The 24,334-nt window shown below is 49.9% G+C and overlaps 1 protein-coding gene and 1 long non-coding RNA gene across 3 annotated transcripts; one reads left to right on the top strand and one right to left on the bottom strand.

Moving 5' to 3' along the window:
• Window positions 1–3,440: 3,440 nt before the first annotated feature.
• Window positions 3,441–18,328, bottom strand: LOC111859968 (uncharacterized). Its single transcript, XR_002841932.2, has 3 exons — window positions 17,810–18,328; window positions 17,070–17,190; window positions 3,441–4,309 (listed from the first exon to the last, which is right to left on the bottom strand). It is a non-coding gene; the product is annotated as an uncharacterized lncRNA (long non-coding RNA).
• bmp4 (bone morphogenetic protein 4) lies at window positions 16,517–23,252 on the top strand. Of its 2 annotated transcripts, XM_023843179.2 has the most exons (4): window positions 16,517–16,697; window positions 19,604–19,726; window positions 20,135–20,499; window positions 22,186–23,252. In XM_023843179.2, exons 3-4 carry the CDS (start codon window positions 20,142–20,144, stop codon window positions 23,043–23,045), a joined length of 1,218 nt encoding a protein of 405 aa, XP_023698947.2. In that variant the 5' UTR covers window positions 16,517–16,697; window positions 19,604–19,726; window positions 20,135–20,141; the 3' UTR covers window positions 23,046–23,252. The 2 variants fall into 2 exon arrangements, with proteins under 2 accessions (XP_023698947.2, XP_072558895.1); XM_072702794.1 differs by lacking the exon at window positions 16,517–16,697 and having other exon boundaries at window positions 19,609–19,726.
• The last annotated feature ends 1,082 nt before the right edge of the window (window positions 23,253–24,334 follow it).

Below are 24,334 nucleotides of genomic sequence, written 5' to 3'. Positions count from 1 at the left end.
TGGACCGTTTAGAGCATATCGCGCTTTGTGCGGCTGCCAGAACCCGCACGAAGAAATACAGCCCCCTGGCCTCTCTTTATCGCCCCCCAGAGGTGGATCCCAGCACCATTTTCAGCAGGTGCAGTAAGCGGGGATGGAACAAACAGAGTGCTCTCGGGGGGGCACGGAAGGAGAAGGGGGGCACTAGGGCCCAGAGGAATCTGCTATCTGACCCTCTCACATTACATTTGTAACACATGTAAATTTATTCGTTTAGCAGACGCTCTTACCCAGAGCGACTCACAAGGTCTTTAAAGGTGTGGGGGGGGGGGGGGGGGGGCAGAGAGGGGGCTGTTTAAGTAGAGGAGGCCTGGACGTTTGTGGGGTACATAATGGTCACAGAGGTGTGGCTCAACATTTGAACAAAGGCCTTTAAGGGACCATTTAGATTGTACCTTTAAATTCAACTGCCTCCCCCAGCCCTTGAACACGCTCACTCCCACCCCATCACTTACTGTGAAAACGGCCAAGGGAGAGGAATGGCGCCCCCCAGGCCCTGTAAAATTGACGTTCCTTGTTGTTGCACTGATTTGCGTACATAACAGCAGATGAAAGGTGCCTTCCTAGAGTGACTTGGGCAGGAATGCCTCTGGTGTCCCGCCCTCCGCAGTCAAAGCGCGGCCCCCGCTTCCCATGCCCGGGGCCTCACATGGTGCACCTTAGGCAGAGGGGAACTTTCACAATTAAAAACAAAAAAAAAAGAAACAGATCAAGCAGTAACCAATCACAGACCACCATGCCAGGATATCGAGTTTCAGCTGTAACCGAGTGCTAAACCCCAACAGGACAGAGACCCAATGCCCCCCCCATCATACCCTTTTTTTATCAGCGATGCTGGACAGAGAACAGGAAGTACATAAAACGCCCAAGTGTGTGAGAGATTTTTTTCAGAAGGAAAAAAACTTAGGAATGAGAGAGCAGTGCTGAGTATTATGGAGCCTGTGGCTGAGGTGGGGGGGGGGGTGTAAGGTGTGTGTGGGTTTTGGGTGGGGGGGAGTGGTTGACATGTTAGCAGCCCTGGGGGCCACGAGGCCTGGAATGCGAGGGCCCCGTGGCATTAATGGATTAGCATGCTAATGGAGATTGTGATGTAATGAGCTCTAACCATCCCCGCTTGATCCCTCTTACAACAGGGTGGGGGGGGGGGTGCGCCCAAATAGCCTGCCAGAGTGAAAGCAGCGAGATGGTGCACCATCAGCCCTGGCACTTTCTCCCTGCCTTCCCAGCATGCCCCTCTCTCAGCTCTGATTGGCTGACTGTGTGATGGGGCCTCATCATAAGGAGACCTCAGGACCCTGGCCCCCGTGGCCCCTCTTCTGCTGCGACGTGTCGGTGGGCGGGGTCTCCGTCATGGTCACACGCTGCCCCCCCCCCCCTTCGTCACGGTTTGCAGTCTTCATTAGGAGTCCGTAAAGCGGGTCCCTCCTAATGGGCAGTGCACTGTAAAGCCAGCCTCGCGGGGATAATCAGCTCTGAGTAGGAAGTTGTCCATCTTGACGGCCGGCCTCTTTTCTCAGCGGTGGTCCGGGGCGCCATGCACCCCCTTCCCCCCCTCCCGTCACCCACGCGCTCAAACCACACAGGCCCTTCCCACTGTTCCTCTGTCCGTCGCTCTCTCGGGTTCGAGCTTCACTGCCTTCATGCACTGGGTGGCTTATTAAAAACTGCTCCCTTACTGGCTTTTCACAGTGACTCACACTCCTCAGTTACGCGTCCTGATTAGCACGTGCTTTTGGGCACAACTGCAACCTTTTATAGGTGACCCCCCCCACCCCCTCCAGTGCCATGCTAGTACTTTAGGTGTTTGTCACCCTCCCCAGTCTGCCGCTGTGCTCTACCCGTAGCTACTTATCAAATGGACACTGTCACCCGAAGGGGATTATTTCTGACTTAACATTAAGCGATTTTCTGAACCTCAGTCTTGTTCCTCAGTCCGCAGCCTTGGGAGGGAGTTTTACCCATCAGCTTCACTCCCACACGCTGGCCTGTCATCTTCTTCCATTTATTGCCGGAAGGCAGATGCCCAAAACCCACCAGCTGGGGTACAGCCTTGCTAGGGCCGCCCCCGCTCTGAACGTGGGCTTCAGGGAACGGCGATCCTGGGCCAGTTTGAGCCTGTCTGTCAGGTGTGGGTGGGAAACCACCCCTAAAGCAGAGCTTGAGTTCCCACGCTGGACAGGCACACGGCCAAGGGACATACCAGAAGAGGAGAGGCACTCCTTACACCTCACTCACCTACATGTGGTGGCTACTTCTCAGCCCAGCAGGTCAGTACCAGGAGAGTGTGGGGTCATGGCCCATACAGCAGAAGGATGGAGGATCACAGGAGCGTCTCGTGGGCAAAAGTCTCACAGTCCTTACAGGTCGGGCCGAGCTCCAAATGAGCAAGCAGGGAAACATCTCCCGCTCCAGATGTTTACTTTAAAGGTCAGAGGCCACTTATCGTTTACATCAAGCACGGAGGCGGGGGGGGGGGACCTTGTTTACCGCTGGATATGCTGCTGTAGGCAATTACCATAATGAAATGACCTTTCCCTCTCCTTCTGTCTCTGTCCCACAGAATAATTACACAGATTTGAAACAACTGCCATTGCAGTTTTACTGAATTATTGATGCCACAGTAAATGCCGCCTAGCACAAACTGCCAAGCTTATTTCCCAAGTAATACATATAATTTCTAGCTGTAATTGATAATCAATGGAAGCATGTACATTTTGTTAACAAAAAGCCTGCGGTACCTTCATATATTTTAGCATCGTTTTCAGTCAAAAATGTGTATGCAGTGGTGAGGAGCTAATTACCAATGGGATTAGTTTGCTTTGTCCAGTCGCTGCAGAGATTAGAGTCACTTCTGCTGGAACCAAAGGGATTGCAGTTAGTTCCCATCTCTTACCACTAGCAAAGAGATTAACGTCAGTTCTCCTGTTTTGCTGTGCAACATTGTTGACGGACCATTGTAACCATCTCACTGCTTTCACTCCGGCAGTATAAAACTTTCACTTATGTTGATGAAGAGCGCAGCCATCTTGAATTCTTAGCTCAGGATTTAGAGGTTCCTCCGTCTTTTTGAGTCAGAACTCCGACTTCAGGGAGCGTTCCACTTGAAATTTCCAACCAGGAACTCAGAAATTCTTACTTCCCAATTCACATGGAACACACCTTTAGTTCCCTTGTCTTACCCATATCAAAGAGTTTAGGGTAACACTGTACTTGAAGGGGCACAATTAGCGTACTAACTCAGTTTCTACAAATCATGTACAAATATAGTACCTGCATGAAATACATGAACCGATGACTAATGATGAATGAACATCGGATCAGTATGTAATTAACATTTATTTTCTGGTTAATTAATACATTAAGTAATAGTGTACTGCTACATTACTTATGACCCCTCGTAGTTTTACAGTTTAACGTTAGTTCCCTTGTCTAACCCGTACCAAAAAGTTTAACGTTAGTTCCCTTGTCAAACCCGTACCAAAAAGTTTAACGTTAGTTCCCTTGTCTAACCCGTACCAAAAAGTTTAACGTTAGTTCCCTTGTCTAACCCGTACCAAAAAGTTTAACGTTAGTTCCCTTGTCTAACCCGTACCAAAGAGTTTAACGTTAGTTCCCTTGTCTAACCCGTAACAAAGAGTTTAAAGTTAGTTCCCTTGTCTAACCCATACCAAAGAGTTTAACGTTAGTTCCCTTGTCTCACCCATACCAAAGAGTTTACAGTTAGTTTCCCGCTGTTCTGTCTCGAGTTAGTTCCCTTTCCCTCAACTCTCCCAAAACGAGATCAAAGTCTCATTCTTGTCTCATCTCCCCCATATACTGTTCATGCTCTTCGCCCCACCAAAGGGACCCAAAAAAAACGTCTACTGTAATTCAGTAAGTCGGTAATATGCTATCTGCCACCCGCCATTGTGTCAGACTACAATGAGAGGTTCACTGTAAAAGAAAGGGTGGAGCGGACTGAGAACAGAGAGAGACCCCAGGAGAGTCGAAGCATTGGAGAAGGGCATCGGCAGCAAGTGACGGCACAGAGTGAGGACAGACAGGGGAAAGGGGAAAATGACTGGATGATGGAACAATGTTTTCTTTAGGAGGAAAAATCTAAACATGTCTGCCTCGGAGATGTGACCCCAGGGCAGGACGGGGGTCTCAGCCTGGTCACTCACAGGGCGCCTCGTGCTTCCATCGCAGCATTCGAGGGCTTGGAACAACATGTCAGGCTGGAAGTTGGGTGGTGTCACTTGGGTGGGGGTGTCTCTGGGGGTCACACCAACTATGAGAAGTTGAGAAAACAGAGATTTTTCGTATTAAAGCTTTTTTTGGTTAGTTTGTTTTCACTGAACCACACAAGTATATTTTGTTCCAGTTAGAGACACTACACAGCGGTCGATGAAAATTTTAAAGAAAATATCAGGATATTTCTTCAGCTGGATGGATGCATATTTTATTAAATCAGATGAGCCATACTTAGAAGACTGTGACTGAGAGAGTCGTGCAAATTACACCGGGAAAATCCCAGTGAAGGCTGAGGTGGCCTTCTGCATCTGAAGGAGTGTGGGCGAGCTGTGGCTATTTAATGCACCACACTTCCCCATATGTACAGCAGGTGGCATGGCGGTTAAGGAAGTGTGGCCCGAGGGCTGACAGACTACATTCCAGGAGGGGGCCCCCACTGCTGGAAATGTGCACAAAGCCCCAACTTGGGTGAAGTGTGACGGATTTCATAAATGGACAAAACATAAATCTGCATGGTAAGAGAGTCTGCCAAGTAAATGGAACAATTCGTACAAGAACAGGGCTCAGAAGCACAGGAAAGTAACGTTAAATTGCAAATAAAGAACAACACTTTTAAATAAATCTAATCTCCAATGCTGTTGACTATTTATGTCAGAATTAAAGGGTCGTACATCACATCAGCATAGCAACAAAGATGATAGAGACAATGAAACTCACTGCATATCACTAAGAGGTAATAACACAGTAATAACATATTAAGCAATACTAAAACAAGCAACAAAAAAAAATTCAGATATAATACTGTAAAAATAATAACTAGAAGGTTTTTCATAGAATCGCACCAAATCATTACGAATGGAATCTGCCAAAGTTGTGATGTCACCCCACAAGGTGCAGTGGGAGCTCCCACGAGAAAACAGACGCACCGAGCTTTCAGACCAGTGACCAGGATCTCCTGATGGCAGGCTATTGACTCTCAGGGTTTTTTGCGCAACGAATTAATTTAAATTACACACAGGAACTCCTGGAAATAATCTCGTTTTCCAAGTGGACCTGCAATTAATTTCTTTTGGGCCGGGGCAAAGCAAACGGGAGGCGACCGCAGGGCCGTAGTTAGAGGGCCACGTCTGGGAGTCTCCAGAGTACGTACACATTATCTCACAGACCCATCACGCACTGCCCAGCCCGCCCTGAACCGGCCCCGCCTTCCATGTGGCTTCATGTGGGCGGGGCCTGGCCGGACTCCCCCCTCCACGCACACACACACACCCCCGTACCGAGCAAGGGGCTCGCTTGGTGGGGGAGGGGCCGGACACAAACGGATGCCTGATTACAAACCTGAACTAGTCAGCAAGCAACTCAGGAGGCGTCTGATGCCCACCCGGCCTGCACCCAGCCTGCACCCCCCGCCTGCACCCCCCGCCTGCCCGCTGACATCACGCACATAATTACACGCGCCGTGGGATGATTATGTGCCTTCGCTGGAATCTGGACGACTGCCTGTCCAGAGATCCTCTCGGAGCTGATTCCTCATGAAGCTTCTCTTGAGAAAAAAGAAAAAAAAGAACACAAACAAAACAAAGACATTTTTGCGGCGGCCTGATATAATATTTATTTTTTATCACTCTGGCAAGACACCTCCCTCCCTGTCTCTCTGTTTAATTCATACATGCTCCTCGTTCTCCAGAAATGTGCAGAAATCAACCGGCGGCTCACCGAGGAACGCAAAATGTCTCCGAAGGAATTCGCCTCATGTTTATAAGACCGTTTAAATGTAGTCTCATCCATAAAAAAAGACACGCATCTCGCAACACAGTTCAACGCATTTGCCCCATAGTATATGTTTAGATTTAAGATCACTTAAACATATCCTCTAACACACACACACACATACATATATATATATATATGTGTGTGTGTGTTTTACGGTTTCCTCCACTGCAAGCCTGAGCCAAACAGAATAACGTCTTTCATGTTTTCCTTTTAGACTGTGGTGGTAGGAAGCCAAATATATATGCTTTTTTCATCACATCCACGATACGTGTGGGGGTGGAAAGTGGGGCCGCAGTCTGGGATGGCTGGAGGAGACGTCCGCGCCCGGGTGTGTTTTCGTAAGGCACAGTGGGCACAGGAGGGTATTTTGGGAGATGCACGGTGTTGGAGACGAGCTGCTTTGGGAGTGCGTGTGTGGAAGGTAGGGTGAGAAGGTGTCGACCCAGACTGGGAAGATGCAGACGAAGAGAAGAGGGTCCAGGGGAAGCTGTGGAGTGTCTCTGTAGCTGGCAGTAAAGGTGAACACCTCCGCCGTCACATACATTACAGCAAGATGGAAAATTTCATTCCTTGTTTTATGACCGCCTTTCCTATAGGTGCTCCCACAACCTTCCGCCGCTTCATCTTCGCTGTATTCGTCGCTCATCCTCAAAGAGCCTTGTTCGACCGCAGCGAGGAGGACTCAGAGGATGCTCACGTCCATCGTGAATGCCAGCAGGCGCGATTGTTGCAGGGTGTTTCCAGGTGCCACAAACAAATCGACGCCCTCCCCGAATCTATCTGGATTCTCAGCAGGACTCCTACTGCGGAATCAGGAACGACCACGGGGTGTACTTCCACTGTCGCCTAGGCAGCGAATCTCGGCTTTACGGCTGTAAATTTGGATGCCTGGAAGGGTTTAGTGGACGTGCTTACAGAGAGACCAGGTATTACCTGCTTCACAGCGGCAGACGAGTGGTGACGTCAGGGCAGTGCCCGCATCCCTCAGTTGGCCGGTTTGCTCGTAAAACTTCCCCGCTATAAAATTCTCCCTAATTTCCTTTTTCGTATAAAATGCTAAACTGGCAATTAGCCGTTAGCATTAGCTCGGCTGCTCCTTAAGCTCTGCTAGGGGCAGGTTTGCAGCTCTGGCGTGACGCCCTGTCGGATCGAAGACGGACGACTTGGGAAAAATGGGGGGGGGGGGGGGTGGGGTGTGGAAAACAATGTCATCTGTAATTCTTTAACTGTTGTGTATAAAGTATACTGCCATGGTGGGAAATGAATTAAACCACCACCACCCCCTGCATTAAATCTTGGTAATTAAAAGCAACACAGCGAGGCTGCGGGCTGTTTCAGGCGGCGCATCGCTTCACCGCGTCAGTCCTCCGGCGGCGTGCTAACAAGCTGGGGAACTGGCGACAGGACAGCAGTAAGCACTGGTATCAGGGACTGCAGGGGCGAGTCACGCGTTCCACCGCACTGGGGTGCGAACACCGTGCTCTCGCCACGTACACGTGTTTGTGATATTGGGGGTTGCCGTCCATTTCCCGCGGAGCCCGTTGCCGGGTTCTCCCCGGCCCATAGCGAAGCAAAGCAGGCGGTCCAATTTCCCTGGACCTCACCAGAGAACCGAGCCCCTGTCCGACCTTCCACGCACTTGCTCGGGTGCCTCTCCTGATGCTGTTTACTTCGAGTCCGTGACAGCTGACCTATCAGCCTATCAGACTTCTGTGCCAGGTGAAGAGCCGCTGCTATTAGTTAGATTGTTTTGCAGTAACACTTGAAGGATGTTAAGAGGAGCACCATCATTTGACCAGTTGAAGCCTGACTGGACCCATGATGGGTCCTCTATATGATGGGATGGGAAGTGAGTTGAGACACTGGTTTGAACCCCTGATCCGAAGATCTCTGCTATGCAGCAGCAGATGCCATTAGGCACCGGGTTCTTGTAGCGCGACCCCCTTAGCTTTGCAGCAGAGGGCATCTGTCTTCAATGCGCATCTCGAACCACTGGCTCCTCGATGCCAACCAATCGTGTTCTGGAAGACCGTAAAGGATGCAGTGACTGTTTTCCTCGGGGCGAGTGACACGCATTCCCAGGTGGAGCAGAAGTCGCCCATTAACTGGCTACTCTCCACGGGTCCGACCCGGACCCCAGTACCGCCCGGGAGGCAGGAGGCTTCCGGCCCCTACCATAAAACGCGAGCAGGCTTAACGCGCGGGAGAGACGCCTTTTATTGATTTTTTATTAACAGCGGAAAATGTGTGTCACGTCCACTTGCTCCTGAGGGCTCCGTCCTGCAATGTGGAGCTAATTATCTGGGCTGCTCTCTCCCTCTCTCTCTCTCTTGAGGTCTTTATTGTAGACAGAGATGCAGCGTGGCCCACAGGCTCTGCTTCGGATAAGCGGGCCCCCCCCGTGGGAGCCCGGCCATGCGGGGAGGCCATGAGGGCCTCCATTCTCCTGCATTTACACTGTGCCCAGCCTCACCCATTCTGTCAGCCCTTCACCAAGCGGCCTGGTTTCAGCAAAGGTAGCATTCACCAGTTAATCATCTCGCACGTACTGAAGCATCCCATCCAAAGTGTCCCTTTGCCACGAAATCTCTAGGTTCCATATGGGAAAAGTGTTTGAAAGATGGATTGCAGGCAAGGGAAGGTGTGGATCTATATTCCCAGTAGGTAAAAATAATACCTAAAATTCACAGACACCACACACACACAAAAGGTACTTTCTGTTCAGCCTTAAAAATATCTCATATCTTCCTAGTGTGAGTATCTCGAGGCCTAACTCTGTAGGCATGCTGTGGCATTAAGCTGCAGGTTTGGGGGGGGGGGGGGGGCGCTTCTGAAAACGACTGCTGACTGGACACGATTACCAAGAGCGTACCCCAGTGTCCCATTAGTGTGCTTGTCGAAATGCTTTTAGGGTACGGTGAAATTGGTGTAACCTGAAAATTTGATTAAATGCTTACTTTGTCATTTTTTTCTGTGTATGCTGAGGGTTTCATAGCTAAAACATTACCCCCGCTGCAAATATGTTATACAACTATTTCCTTTTTTCTCCTGTTTTCCAAATTTGTCATTTTGAGCCGTTGTTTGGAATTTTCAGCTTAACACTTCAATTATTCATTACTTACAAAAACATCTATGTCTGTATATGTAGAGTGCAGACAAATATTTATTGAAGCGGGACAAGAAATATGTTCAGGCTTGTAAAACCGAACAAGCAAAGATTAATATAAAGCGGCAATATCTAAATTCGCTCTTTGTTCGCCTGTTCCGTTCGAGTTTCAAACTTGTCATGAACGGTAAGAGCAAAAATAATGAGTGTACACTAATTTTCACGAATCCTGTGTCAGTTTACGCAAAATACATCAGCGTGTTTACTTCAGTCGCCCATTAATCAGCACATAACCGAAGAGAGATAGCACTGCAGCTGGTGGCCGAGCGAGCGGGGAGCGAGCGAGCGGGGAGCGAGCGAGCGCGGGGAATGGCATGGAAGCCCTCCTCAGGTTGTGGGTGGCTGGACGAACACGTGTTTTCTGGGGGAGGCTCTTTCACAACTGATATCCCCCTCCTTGGCTGGGGTGGGGGCTGCTGAGATAAATCCAATGGAGGTTCAGAGTTCAGAACACAGATCAATGCGCACGAATGTCACTCAAAAAGATGGCGATTTCAGAGGGCATGTCTGGACCATCGCACCAAAGGCCCTCCCTGACCTAGGCTAGTTCCTACACTCCTACGGCACTGAGAATTGTGATTCTTCGGCCAACTCACTTTTTTTACATGTCCAGGCCCACGGCCTTCTGCCCAAAATGTGGCGGCCGTGAACACACGTGTCCCCTCGGCGTCCCCCCGGCCCGCGCCCCGTCCCCAGACGGGGGTTTATATAGGGACGTGGCACATTCCCGCCGCTTCGGAATTCCTTCCTGTTGTCCTACAAGCGCTCACTTGGGTTTAAAACACGCAGACCCTTTCAAGTTTTATTTGAGAGCATGTAATTGCATTCTTGAAAGAACAACGGTTCCAACGAGTGATTTATATAGTGTATTAAATGTCAATGTTTGAAAAGAGACAGTTAACACTTAAGAGCTTCTCAATGGGCTGAAATGTTAAGGGGGCTTTGGACTGAGGGGCCGTAATAAAAAGAATATATGGAGAGAAAACAAGTCGAGAGGAAGGGAAAAAGAGACCAACAGTCCTGAAACTATTTACCTTTTCCTGGTCTTTTGCTGGCAAGGGACCAGAGTGTGTCACAAAACACGTGCTGATTTCCTACAAGCCTGTTCCTCTGTGGAGTTAACTCACTCTGTTCCACTGCCTGAACATATTGGGAAGGGTGGGGGGGGTTTAGAAAAAGCCTTTTGTATGGCGTTTATGGATTCAACATGAATTATTTGAGTTATTTAAAGCTTGTCTATGCTGTCGATCACTGTAATGGTTTCATTCTGGGTCAAAGTGTGTCGGGTACCATATGTTTACTTCAAGGTCTGAGGGCAACTGCAATTGATTTAGGAAAAAGCCGTGTTTAGATTGGAATCTTGCTTCCTGCAGTCAGTATGCAAGTGTTTAAGATCAGAGCCGGGTTCCGCGTTGAGTTACTTTTCACCAGTCATTTGATGTCCTCCCCCCGCCCCCCACCTCAGCTTTTCCAGGCACGCCTCCTGTCTGAGTTTTACTACGACCTCGAGCAGATGACTGGGAAGACAATGGTAACCGATTGTCCCTGCCCCAGGGCATGCTGGGAGCTCTGGTGAGCGGTACTGGTTCCGACTGCATTACTCAACATTACCTGCCTTCAAATTTCCACAGTTCCCTTTTCTGGGGACTGACTGGAGCTCTTTACTGTGCCAACACAGTAGGAGAGAGTTTGACATTGAGGAGCGGGGAACGGCGATGTAAATGCAAAGGTCTATTTATTGGGGGGAGGAATGAAGCCAAATTAAATACTGAGGGGGACACATCTCACGCCACTTGATCCTGACACCCCTGGGTGCCGTGAGACGCTACGCACCAGGCCGGGGGTTAGTGAGGGGGCAGCGGGGCTGGGTAGCGGCTTGCTGGGGCGGCGTTTGTGTGGGCCGAGCTGGTACAGGCAAGAGTGGAAGGACGAGCATGGAGGGAATGGAAGAATGAGAGAGAACACGGCTGGACACCCTGGTCCGCGGCACAGCACTGGGTGACTCCGCCTGCCCCCCCCTCACAGCACTGGGTGACTCCGCTTGCCCCCCACTCCCCACCCCCACAGCACTGCAGGACCCCTGCATGCGGCAGACATGCCGCCCTGTACTCCCTTCATCTCTTTTCCTCTTTCCCTCATTGCATTAAATCCCGACAGGATTTCCCAGCATCCCCGCTCTGATACAGTATTACAGATGTAATACTCATCCATCTGGGGGTTAATACCAGCTGCCTTTAAATTTTCCCCTAATTAAAATGTTTATCTGGTGTTATTAGCATGCAGGTGGAACATGGGTACGGGAATCCTGTTAGTCACTGGGCTTTGGGGAAAAAAAAATAAAAACAGATTGAGAGAATGGAGAGGGATCCTTCCCGCCTGTCGTTAGACGCTGGGTTTGCACTGTTTCCCTGTGCTTGTTTATTTAACATTACCTTGGGCTTCGGAGACGAAACCGGAGGAGCCTGTGATCTCGCCTGGGGGTCAGCGGGTTAGCCCCAGGTCGCGGCGAGACGGCCCGGCCAGACCAGCGTCCCAGGACTCACACTGTTTGCTTGTACTTTCACGAGTTTACATGCTGCTTCCATTTGGAGGATTAGGGTGTTTGTCCAATTTCCACTGTATAAATGCGTGGGCTTGAAATGAATGGACTGAGAATTTAGGGTTGGATGGAAACCGGAGGAGGGATGGGATGGGGGGTGGGGGAGGGGGATCAGAGAGGCGGAGAGGGTGGAGGTTACAGCGGGGCACAGGAGAACATTACAGAGGGCGAGGATGGCTGCGGTGAAGGATGTTCGTGCCAAAAGGCGGCCCGGGGGAACGCTGTGGTTAATGGATGACTAAGACGGTGCAGGTTTGCTGTGGGCCATGCATCACGCCGACCGGCGCGCTTTCAGGAAGGTGCACAGCGATGCCGAGAGGCGGGGCCACGTCCCCGGGTCACAGCGTGTACACAGAGATGCCGAGAGGCGGGGCCATGTCCCCGGGTCACAGCGTGTACACAGCGATGCCGAGAGGCGGGGCCACGTCCCCGGGTCACAGCGTGTACACAGCGATGCCGAGAGGCGGGGCCACGTCCCCGGGTCACAGCGTGTACACAGCGATGCCGAGAGGCGGGGCCACGTCCCCGGGTCACAGCGTGTACACAGCGATGCCGAGAGGCGGGGCCACGTCCCCGGGTCACAGCGTGCGCACAGCGATGCCCAGGGGCGGGGCCACATCCCCGGGTCACAGCGTGCACACAGAGATGCTGAGGGGCGGGGCCACGTCCCCGGGTCACAGCGTGCGCACAGAGATGCCGAGAGGCGGGGCCACGTCTCCGGGTCACAGCGTGCGCACAGCGATGCCCAGGGGCGGGGCCACACAGCATACAGCAGACAAGCTCACAGGTGAACGCTCTCAGGGGCACTTTACTACGGTGACTCACCACACCATTTAAAACCAGTCATTTCTCCCCAGGGGGGCGGGGGGGGGTTGCATGTCTGCTACACTGGCTAACGTTAGTGAAGGTTGAGCAATGGCAGTGTTTACTGGCTCGTAGGGGGGGATGCAGAACACTTCCCGAACTGTTTGTACCTATTTATAAGAAGATGCACTTAGAATTCATTTAGGTCCAGGGATAAAAACGAATAAGAAAATTCTATTTACAATAAGCTAAAATAATAAAGTCTTCGAACACACACAAACAGAGAAAATGTATACCTAAACCAACTGACCGATGATTCAAATCGGTCATATAACCTAATTTAGTGCATCTGGAATTAGTTCAATGATTTATGTGGTTATAGCTGGTAGTTATTTGTCATGACTACATATCTATATATTTACATTGAAATGAATACCGCTTATTGTAGGCTGTTCTCTTACTTGTGGAGCAGAGAGCTGGTAGACTGGTACTGCCCACAGTCAGCCTTGGCACCCAGTGCGGCTCAGTCTGGCGACCGGTGCGCTGCAGATGTCCAGTTAAAACCAGCAGGTGCGGTCAGACCACAGAGACACTTTATCTTTGAGTTTGTGTATAGATGCCTTTCGCAATACAGGAACTGTATGCAGACACATTTTAAGGGAAGCAAGTTGTTTTTGAAGGAAAAATTAAGGTATGGGTAAAAGAATCACTTTTGGGAGTCACGGAACATTCCGGAACGTGGGTCCGGTGTCCTCGGCGATTGGGAAAAAGGAAATCCCATCATGGTATGCCTCAGCTGATAAATCTGGATCAAACCATTAGTGTGGGGGTCAAGGAGGAGCCCACCTGAAACAGATGGGGGGGGGGGGGGGGCGATATTGTGGGGGCAGTCCAAAATAAGAGGCACACAGATGCTGGCCTTCTTCGTGGAGCTGTGGAGAGACACATGGGGCGGTAAACGCTTTTTAACACGGCTTTTGATCTCGTGAACTTAATTACCGTCCAGCAGGGTGCTATCTCTCCACATCTCCTCTGAAATTTGGCAACGTGCAAACCGCAGGGCAGCTTATCCCGCTGGAGGAAGGCCCGTGAGGAGCCAGAGCTTGGCCGCTTCAGCTGTGAAGGCGAGGCACTGACTTTCACATTGTGGTTTGAATGTGAGACTGAAAAAAATAAAACGGCTATCCATCATGCTGCAGCTTGCTCGCCTCAAAGGCTGAATTATTTCCTTTGCCGATAGCCGCACATAATTTGTGTCCTTGTATGAGTGCAGCTCAGCGTTCTTTAGGATGCATGGCTCAGCAGTAAGCATTCATAGCACCTACATAATCGATGTCACAGCTTTATATGCGACATACAAACGCTCATAAACACCTGCGTGAGGAGCCAGAGGTTGCTAAATAACACTTAGCTTATGCGAAGATGCCTGTCTTTCAAAGACACGTCCGAAAAGCACGTTCACAACTTCACAGATGCAGCCTATGAAGGTGCTATGAAGCCCCTGAGGTTTTATGAAGAAGCACACTCTTCTGTCCTGAGTCCTGGGGGTATTCCACAAAGCAGGATATCTTTATTAGCCAGATAACTTAAGCCAAATGTCAGGATTGTCCAATAGGAATGTCACTTTCCTTTCTTCCTGTTGGACAGTTATCACGTTTGGCTTAAGTTATCCAACTAACTGTGAAATCCCACTTTGTGGAATACCCCCCTGATCTCCAGCCCAAAGAGTCCACCCCATCACGCTACACCTTTATGAAGTTCTTAATTACAGCGTCGACACCAGCGTCACTCGAGAGACAAGTTTTGTCTCCGTCTGACAGCTAACAATGGTGGGAAGGAGCATCTGTGGGCTGATTGGACTAATGAACTTAATGAGTGCAATTTAGAAGGAGTTACTAAACACCTGCGGGGAATGGGAGAGATAGGCAGAGGCCCCAACTCTGTGATCAGTTAAGGCTTTGTGATGTAGAAGATGGCCACATGTGAGCGTTCTCCCGGTACCTTTCACAATAGGACTACCTCATAAGGCAAGGCACTGATTAAGCACCAGTTTTGCATATCTGTTGAGTTTTGGGGGCAGACCAATCATTGGTAATGGGTTAAACCAGCTTCTCATGCAGACACACTGTGTGCATGTGTGTGTGTTTCTGTGTCAGTCAATATATATATTGCAATGTGGGGACTAAATATTATTTTAACATTTATTTTGACAATTTTTTCACTCGCCACAAGGGGGAAATTCAATTTTATAAAAATCTGTGACTGTAATCAAAAAACTAAAAATGCCAAAAGACGTGTATGTTGTTTGGTTACTTATGGTTAAGGTTAGGGCTGGGTAGGGGTTAAGGTTGTCATTGTTGGGATTAGCATTTTGCCCATAGAGATGAATGGACAGTCCCCACAAACATATGAGTATAGGTCTGTGTGTGTGTGTGTGTGTGTGTGTGTGAGAGAGAGAGAGAGAGAGAGAGAGTGTAAGCGCCAGGAGCAGATAAAGTTACTGTGTTGACAGTAAAGTTCACATTCTCAGCCCCTGAAGCCATATGGTGGATGTTTCTGCTGTTTTGTGCAATTAATAAACAAGGGAATGAAAGTAAATAAACTGGGAGAAATAACAGGGCCATTTGTGTTGAGCCCCTGGCAAATATTTCCTGTTTAGACCACTGTTCAGTCTCACCCTAATCCTCTCTACTTGATGCGCATTCTCAGGGCGCGTGTGTGACCCACCAGGAGGAGCGGGGACAGCCTCCGCAGATTTACAGCTTAACATCCACAGTGGGCCAGTTTTCTGCCCCGATGCCCCGGGAAAGGTGCTTCGCTAGGTCTGTCACAAGACACACAGGGCCACAGCTACAATTATGCAAAGCCGGCTGCTTCGCCAGAGTGTACAGTTACCTTATCTGAATCCAAGGTACAGCTTCACCTGAAGGAACAGCAAAGAACCTTCCAGAAATCCGTTAATAGAATAACATTTGCTTGTACGCATCTGTGAACCTTGATACAGGTCATTATAAGAGGAGCAACGCTTCCCTCGTAGATTGCGGGTCTGGCCGAGCGGGGATAATGGTCACATGACCCCCTAGTCTCCCTCGGTCGCTCCCTTTAACTCTCAGCTGAGGGAATGTGGAGCAGATAATCATTTCATTTCCATAGACCAGTATAAACAGAGCAGCCCAGAACAAAGGCGGGGTCTTTAACCTTTAAGCAATGATTATCAGGTCATTAACGTGAAAGGATATAAGGACATAATGGGCCAGTAAAGATCACTTATTAGTTATAAAAGGGACCAAATGTCCACATAGAGATTTGCAGCTGCAAACATATTCCTATGCACAACCAGCCTGCCTTAGAACATAAAGCTTTGTATTGACACAGTTAAAGTGGGTCAACAGCTTTAACTTGTATAATACTAAGTGTTGATGTTTGATAGATGAATAATTATTAATAAAAATGAAATTACATGAATTTTGTTTTAAATGCTGTGTTTGTCTTCATAATGCAAATTTGTAAACGTGTTACTACATGTTTGATTTAGGGTGAAGTTATGCAAAATAGATACAGATTCCTACCGAATGGTACACTTTAAAAGGCTAATCGATCATTGTTTGAGTTTTTTCTATGTTTCTTTCTTTACTTCAGTCGAGTGCGAGAAGGGAAAAGAGAGGAGAGAGGGAGTGGGGGAGGAGGCAGCAGGATGAATTGGGCGGACACACAAAGTCTACATGTAGCCTCAGATGCCAGAACAGTTAGTGGCTTTCATGTGTGCGCGACGCTGCGCTCCGCAGCTTCTGAGAAAGGAGCCCGGTGGCGTCCCAGTAAGAGCCGCCTCCGCACTCCTCCGCCGGACGGCCATCGGATGGACTTTCGCGGTCATGCGCGAATCACACCGAAAGCACGGTGACTCTCCGGAATACTATTCGGTGGCATCTTCGTGTCACTTCCTACGGTTTTCGGCTTTTTGAACATTTTTTGTTCCTTTTTTCTTGGATTTTTTCTTCTGTTGGAGATTTACAGTTTTGCTCTTTTGTGTGATATAACTAACTTCGATCAGACAATTTACCCATATTCGGACCGCAACTTATGGTAAGAGATTAAACGCACCGACTTGTTTTATTTGCGATGTTTTTTACAACAGCTTGATGAATAAATTTACAGTTGCTCCGCGAAGTATGCATCATTTTGCTTTCTTCAAATGGAAGCCGGTAAACATATATTTAACAGTATCCATAGTAGGTAAACTGGTAATTAAAATGTGTTTAGAAGCTATAATAACTGAGTACATAACTCAAACGCTACTTATATTATTGTAACTGATCTGATCTCAGAAAGGGCTGAGTATTACAATACATAAAGTGCGTAAGGCATTTGGTGCGCAGTTGCGGTGGCGATGTTTTCCTTCGCTGCAGTAAAGTAAAGTTTATTAGAAGATTATGGTTGTCGAAGGCATGCACGTACCTGGACTTTGTCCCATATTCCCCCTCCTTGGCCGGCGATCTCTCAAACACCTGCCCCACGCACCCATTGATTAGGCTGGGTTTCGCCATACAGCCGTTTTGGGATTAGTGAGATTACCTGTCTTTTAGAAGAAAAGGTGCGTTCAGATTGTCTATGTAAACAACCCCTTACTCGGTGCTGACATATTTGTTTCTAATTCACTAATGTAACCCAGCTGCAAAGTTCCCTTTTCCATAAGCGCTCTCGTAGTATTTCGCACGAAAAGGCGAGCACGAAAGCGATGGCCCCGAGTTCATTAAACGACATGAATTATTGACTTTCAGCAAAACAAAGAAAACGGGCAATTATAAATGCTCCCCTGTCCAGAATGTGCACACCGCCTAGTCACGCAATCTGCTGTAAAAATGTCCATTGTTCATGCGTGGGCTTGCAATTATTGCTTTTTCGTCGGATGAACGAAAGTCCGCAGTTCGGCTAATGACTTTATTCTGATAAAACTGCTGGACTGATATCCGGTCTCATTTCATCTTATTACTGCCTGTCGCAGTTTATTTACAAATGCGTCATTGATGAACAGCACGTAAAAATCCTGTAATCACCTCCTATTTGTTTTACACCAAATTACCTAACTGTAAATAAATAATTGCGTATTACCTAGATATAAATAAATATCTGCCCGATCTATCCGTTGTCCATCGCCAAACTTCGTGCGTGTATGTTGGTTAAGCGGGTGATCGTACCTTTTTTGTGTAGTTTCTGTAGGAAAAGTGTCATCTTTGAATGGACTCGCAGCCATCGCGGCGGACTGGGGCGCACTCGCAGTCCGCCGCTTTCGGCGCATCGGAGACGGTTACTTTGTGCTTCTCAGTTGGAGACCAAAGCAAAGAACTTATGTTCCCAATTTTTCTTAAAAAGCGTTGACCTCGCCGCTAAGTATAACCAGACACTGACAAACATGTCAGTACCTCGTAAGGAGAACAGGTTTTAAACTTAAGCGATTAGATGTCATGACTTACTGTTCGGTCGAAAGCGCGCAAATAAATCCCGCAGAGACTGCTTGCTGGTCCGCGTATTTTTTCGCCATGTAACACAGCAGTTAGTGGAAATTATTTGATCATCATTTTACAACAAGATTAATTTAAATAGACCCAGTTAGATCTGCTGCGTGCGTCTTAATTTGGCTTAAGAAAACAGTTTAGTCTTTTCCGGAAAAAATTATGATTCTCTTGTAAGAGGGACCGCTTCACGTGGACACGAATATCCTTCACTGCACTCTGCTGTGCGAAAATTTAACATGTCTGCTTGTTCAAGCTCATCTTGCAAGACATTGCAGTCCTATCAGATGCTGTAGGTGTGAGGTTGGACAATAGCATAACCAGTTGAAGGGCAAATCGACATTTCATTAATACACTGGACCACATGGTGATGGGTTTGAATCCCTTACTCAGGTCTTCCTGTTGAATCTTTGTGTAGTGTAGTTTATCTGGCACTGTTTACTATGGTGACAAGGCTGGTAATTTGTGGTAAGGGCATTATTCCAAACACACATATTATGTGATCTAATGGAAGCATTACATGACTAAACTTTAACAATTTATCAGCCTATCACCTGGGGGATCTGCTGACAGTAACGACTTCACTTGGGGGGGGGGGGGGGGGGTACATCAGAGAGCACAGAGTTTCTCATCGTCTCCACTCCAGGGACGGCTGCTGGGGGGGAGGGTGGCACAGTTTAGATAAGTGCACTGGAATTGCTGGTCGACGGTTTGCGATGATATTCAGGCAGGAGTTTTCTGCTGCCCTTTGTTGACAAATGAACCCCCCCATTCGGATGCAGATGGGGGAGGCTGATCAACGGCTCCTCACCATGTGCCATTTTTCCATGGATACTTTTAGGGAGGGAGGGGTAGAGTGGGGGGGGGTGGATTGTGGTGGTTTTTCTCTCTAGGTTTTTCAGTTGGTCCTTCGGGGTCGTCGCCCCATAGCGGCCAGTGCTGTCCTTAGGGGAAACTCTGGCCCACAGCTGCCGCCGTTGTTTGGGGTGAGAGATGAGCGGATCCAGATATGAGCTTGAAGCTTAATTGGCCTCACATAACTCTGTGTGTGGCCCTGCGCAGATTTTTATTCGTGACTGGCCTCTGATTCTTGTTCTTTAGTCATACCATTAGGCTTCATTGCACAATCCATTCAGATGTTTCTGTGACCTAAAAATGCTTGAGATTTTTTTTTTTTTGCCTCTAATTACCGGGGTATGGTCATGTGCGCAGCTTTTTCCAGGAGCAGCAGGTGGCAGAGTGGCTAAGGAGTCCAGTGGATTATACTGGGGAGAAGGATGTGTGTTTATAAGCTGGGATTTTTTTTCTTCCCCGGCAGTGAACTGAATCTGCTTGGAGATGTATTCTGAAGAAATGCTTACAGTGTAAACGGTGTGAGGATCGAAACGACACCTGAGCCCTGAATTGTACGCTAACAATGCGCCGGCCTTTCAAAGACCCGGCTTTGTCCGCTTTAACAAGTATCCCCCTGTGTCTTAGGATCGGGTTCACCCTGACGACCTCGAGCAGCCCCAGGGTGGCGAGTGACGTTTCCTCCAGGATCGCGTCCACGGCCACAGTCTCACAAACATGGACTGTTTCTCCCAACTCTACTTCCTGTCGGTATGTAGACAGGAGCCGTCCGTCTGAGAGCCTGGTCTCTTATACGGCGCGCTTGCCCAGCCCTGCCTGCTCTCCTGAGGCTTCATTGGTGCCCGTGTGTCTGCCTGAGCCTCTTCACCAATCAGGGAGCCATTCTCATGCTCTGTCCTTTTTCTATTCTGCGAGTGAATGATTTGATTGTAGTGCAGGTACAGGGTGTATCTGATCAGAGGCCAGATGACTGTGAAAACAAGACAATAGTTATTGCCAATTGAAGATCCCTGCTGGAGGAGCCATTGTTTCTTTTAAGTGTTTTTTTGCCATACATGTGTGGGGGGTTAAGGGGATTCTCAGATGAGACTCCACCCCCTGTCCACCCTCATCCTTATACCTCACCTCTCCCCCCCCTCCTTGTACCCTCTGACCCAGAGACATCATGGTCGCTGGTAACCGAATGCTGATGGTGCTGTTACTCTGCCAAGCCCTGCTGTGCGAGGGCACGCATGCCAGCCTGGTGCCGGAACTGGGCCGGCGCCGGGTGCTGGGCCTGCAGGGCCGCCTCCCGGAGCAGAACGACGCCGCCCTGCGGGACTTCGAGGCCACGCTGTTGCGCATGTTTGGCCTGCAGTGCCGGCCGCGACCCTCCCGCTCTGCCGTGGTGCCGCAGTACCTGGTGGACCTGTACCACGCACAGTCCGGTGAGGCCGAGCAGCCTGGCCCGCCCGGCGCCACTTTCCAGTACCCCGAGAGGTCCGCTAGCCGCGCCAACACCGTGCGGGCCTTCCATCACCAAGGTAAGGGGGGATGCCGCTGGGATTGGGGCGGGAAACCCAGACATGTTGCAGCGCTCCGTACGCACACTGGGGGGAGCTGACGGGGTCATCATTGTGCGTTTGGACCTGCTGTGATCAAATACTTAAATCCCGACTTCAGTTTGTTCGTCACTCATTATAAGAATTACAATCAGAATCATTATTGCGTCATCTTTAAGGCATAATAGAATCTTTAAAGAAGATATCGAGGGATACATAGTGCAGGATGGAGCCTTTCACAATTCCCCATTTTCGTCTGATAGTTTTCTCTGGGGTGGAATCCTGTGGTGGGATAGGGCCCTGTGGCCAGCCGGCATGAGAGGACCCCCCCCGGTGCTGTGTCGTGCTGGAGGGACACGTACCGTTGTATTACCGAGTCCGGCTCGACTCCACCCAGCTGGAGCACGGAGTCCTGCAGGCCCGGTGCCCCGCTCGCCTGCTATACGCATCTTTGCAGAGGCCTCCCCACCATGTAATTATGTTTAATGGTAGCCCAGTGCAGCCGGCTAAATATGGCCCTCCTGTGCAGCGGCAGCGGCGAGCGGAGCGACCGCTGGCTGGGCCTCCATCGCTGGCGGCTGGGGCACAAGCATCCAGGACACGTGTCTAATCACAAGTGTAATGAGCGGCGTCAAGTGGCAGGGGGCAGCGGTGGGGGGTATCGGGGGAGGGGACGATAGCGCCGCCCTTTCAGGTATACTTGGTACAGCAGGATGATGATGTGACAAATATTCACATAGAGTGAATGGAAATTTGGGGATTATATGTACAGTGTCGTTAAAATGCACAATTTTTTTGTAGTTTATACACTGCTCCGTTTTCACACGTGAGAGCATATAAGTGGAGTTTTCGGTCACCGATCTCAACCTGCTTTATCCTCGGTATCAGGCCTGCAGGGCTGAGAGGCCGCTCTTCTCAGAGGGAGGGGTTGTGCCCCCCCATCTCGGTCTCCATGCAGACAGCAGGGGGCTCCAGGGAGACTTCAGCAGCTCTGGCGTCGTCAGGTCGTGGCCGGTAGCCATCACCGATGTTCTTGTCTTACTAGGCAAGGCTAATTGCTGCCTCGCGAGCTGGGGCATTGTTACCGGCCTTTGAGTATCTGTTCCTCCCTCCTTTGAGCCATGGCTTAATGATACCCCATGGCCCATTGTTTTGGCGTCACTGTATCGCGAGGAATTTCGGCACAGCCACCCGACATGCTGCGTGACTCCTGCTCTCTGCAGGCACTCTCACGCCGACTGACACGTGCAGCTGCATGCTTGCAGGAAATCAACCAGCTTAAGAGTCTGTATTCAAGGGTCCACCTTTGTGAACCACCCTTTTGTGGGATTTAGACGAGCTGGCCAGTGATCCGATGACTCGCTGGAGAGCGTGAAGGTGTCTCACACAGACCTGGAGACTCAGAGATATGGGGTCAAGGCAGGGTCTGCGTTACAGGAAGTGGGCCAGACCGGAAGTGGTCTGTTACGGGACGTGGGTGGTGCAGGAAGTGGTCTGTGTTACCGGAGGTGGGTGGTGCAGGAAGTGGTCAGGCTGAGAGTTACTTTGGTGTAAGGGGAGTCCCAGTTAGGAGGTATATTGTGTCCAGAGATGCAGAAGAAGGTGTCGGAATCCAAAGGTAGGTGTAGGCAGCAGCTCTAACGTGTCCCTGCTCTGCCCCCCCCCCAGAGAGCCTGGAGCAGGTGGTGGCAGACGAGTGGGCGGATGTCAGTGGTGACGACTCCCCCCTGCGCTTCGTCTTCAACCTCAGCAGCATCCCGCCAGGGGAGCTGCTCTCGTCGGCAGAGCTGCGGCTGTACCGGCAGCGGATCCCGGGCGCGGAGCTACACAGTGCCGACCAGCGGCGGCACCGCATCAACGTCTATGAGGTGTTGAAGGTGGTGCGGGGCGGCCAGCTGATCACGCGGCTGCTGGACACGCGGCTGGTGCAGCACGACACGTCAGGCTGGGAGAGCTTCGACGTGAGCCCTGCCGCGCTGCGCTGGACCCATGAGCACGTGCCCAACCTGGGCCTGGCCGTGGAGGTGCTGCACCTCAACCGCACGGCGGCCCAGCAAGGCCGGCACGTGCGCCTCTCCCGCTCGCTGCACACCACTCCCGAGGAGGACTGGTCTCAGCTGCGCCCCCTGCTGGTCACCTTCGGCCATGACGGTAAGGGCCACCCGCTGACACGCCGGAGCAAGCGCAGTGCCAAGCCACGGGGCCGCAAGAAGAACCGCCACTGCCGGCGGCACCCACTTTATGTGGACTTCAGCGACGTGGGTTGGAACGACTGGATTGTGGCCCCGCCTGGCTACCACGCTTTCTACTGCCAGGGCGAGTGCCCGTTCCCGCTGGCGGACCACCTCAACTCTACCAACCACGCCATCGTGCAGACTCTGGTGAACTCGGTGAACTCCAGCGTACCCAAAGCCTGCTGCGTGCCCACGGAACTGAGTGCAATCTCCATGCTGTACCTGGATGAGCACGACAAGGTTGTCCTCAAAAACTACCAGGAGATGGTGGTTGAGGGCTGTGGGTGTCGCTGAGTGAAGGACGCTTCAGTCACAGGCTTGCTGCCGAAATATCTCCACTCGGGCCCTTATTTATAATTAGATGTAAAATTCTTTCGTTTTTTTTTTTTTGTTGACAATATGATCATATATTTTGACAAAAATATATATATTTATAACTACATATTACAAATAAATGTGCATCCTTATTTTAAACATAAATAAAAAGAGTAAAACATTTTATACTGTATATGCAGTGGCATTTTTTTGAATGTGGCAAAGAGAAACATTTTTGCTGGTACAGGAAACGGCGGTCAGAGCGATGGATTAAAGATAATGTTACTGTACACAAAGCAGCTCTCACACACGCACCTTTTGGAAATACACTGGTAAGAAGGCCTTTTCACTTTAATGATTTTGTTTAATGAATTACCTCCTGTTTCATTTGATAAATTTGTCCACAGTTTTGGGACTATGAGACAGATACCATAGAATCACAACAGGAAGTTCCATACCTTAAAAATGCATTTAATTATGTGAGAAATACAAAGTAATTGAGATGAATGTGGGGTGGCTTTGTAAGTAGCACGCTAGGGTTGGAGGTTCGAATCCCTTCACTCTATTTGTGCAGTTTGCATGTGCTTGTGTGTTGTGAATTTTCCCATGTAGTCAGACACAGTGGTTTCTTTAAATTGCCCGTAGTGTGAAATTGGATTCGCGCCCCATAATAGACTCACATCCCATCTGGGATTGTAGTTCTGGTTGGGCTCCAGGCCCTCCCGTGACACTGCCTGGGCTAAGGGGTTAGAAGATGGATGGGGTGGATGTCGATGAGAGTGATTGCCATCTTGCTGTGCTACGTTTGCCATTGCTAGTCTCATGCCGGTCCTTAAGGGACAGGGACTCTGTCATTTCTGTGCATTGCTTGTTGGCAGCGGATGGGAGACCACAGGCTTTTGGCGCCCAGGGCTGGCAGGGGGCGCTGTGTCAGGCTTGGTTCACACTGCTTCTCACACTGCTTTGCTTGCCGAGGCCTGAACTCTCCCTTACCCACTTTATGTAGCCGGACAGTGGATAAAGAGCTGTTTTCCTCATAAACACTGGAGTCAGGATCCTGCCTGACGGCATGCGATACGTTTCACACTCGCTAATGAGCCCCATTTGAGTCTCCCCGGACGCACCCGTGGCCCTCCATACAGATGACCCCCCCCCCCCTCTGACAGTGCGTGGGTTGACTGCCCTTCTCTTTAATGAGTTTGTGGCCCCTTTCCAAACCCATGTAGCCCAGAAAGACCCATGGCAAGCAGATGTGCCAAAGCGAACCG

The sequence above is a fragment of the Paramormyrops kingsleyae genome, chromosome 19 (genome assembly GCF_048594095.1).
Source record: "Paramormyrops kingsleyae isolate MSU_618 chromosome 19, PKINGS_0.4, whole genome shotgun sequence".
Taxonomy (NCBI): Eukaryota; Metazoa; Chordata; class Actinopteri; order Osteoglossiformes; family Mormyridae; genus Paramormyrops; species Paramormyrops kingsleyae.
The sequence above is the reverse complement of the archived record's forward strand: the minus strand, read 5'-3'. Positions and strand labels throughout refer to the sequence as shown.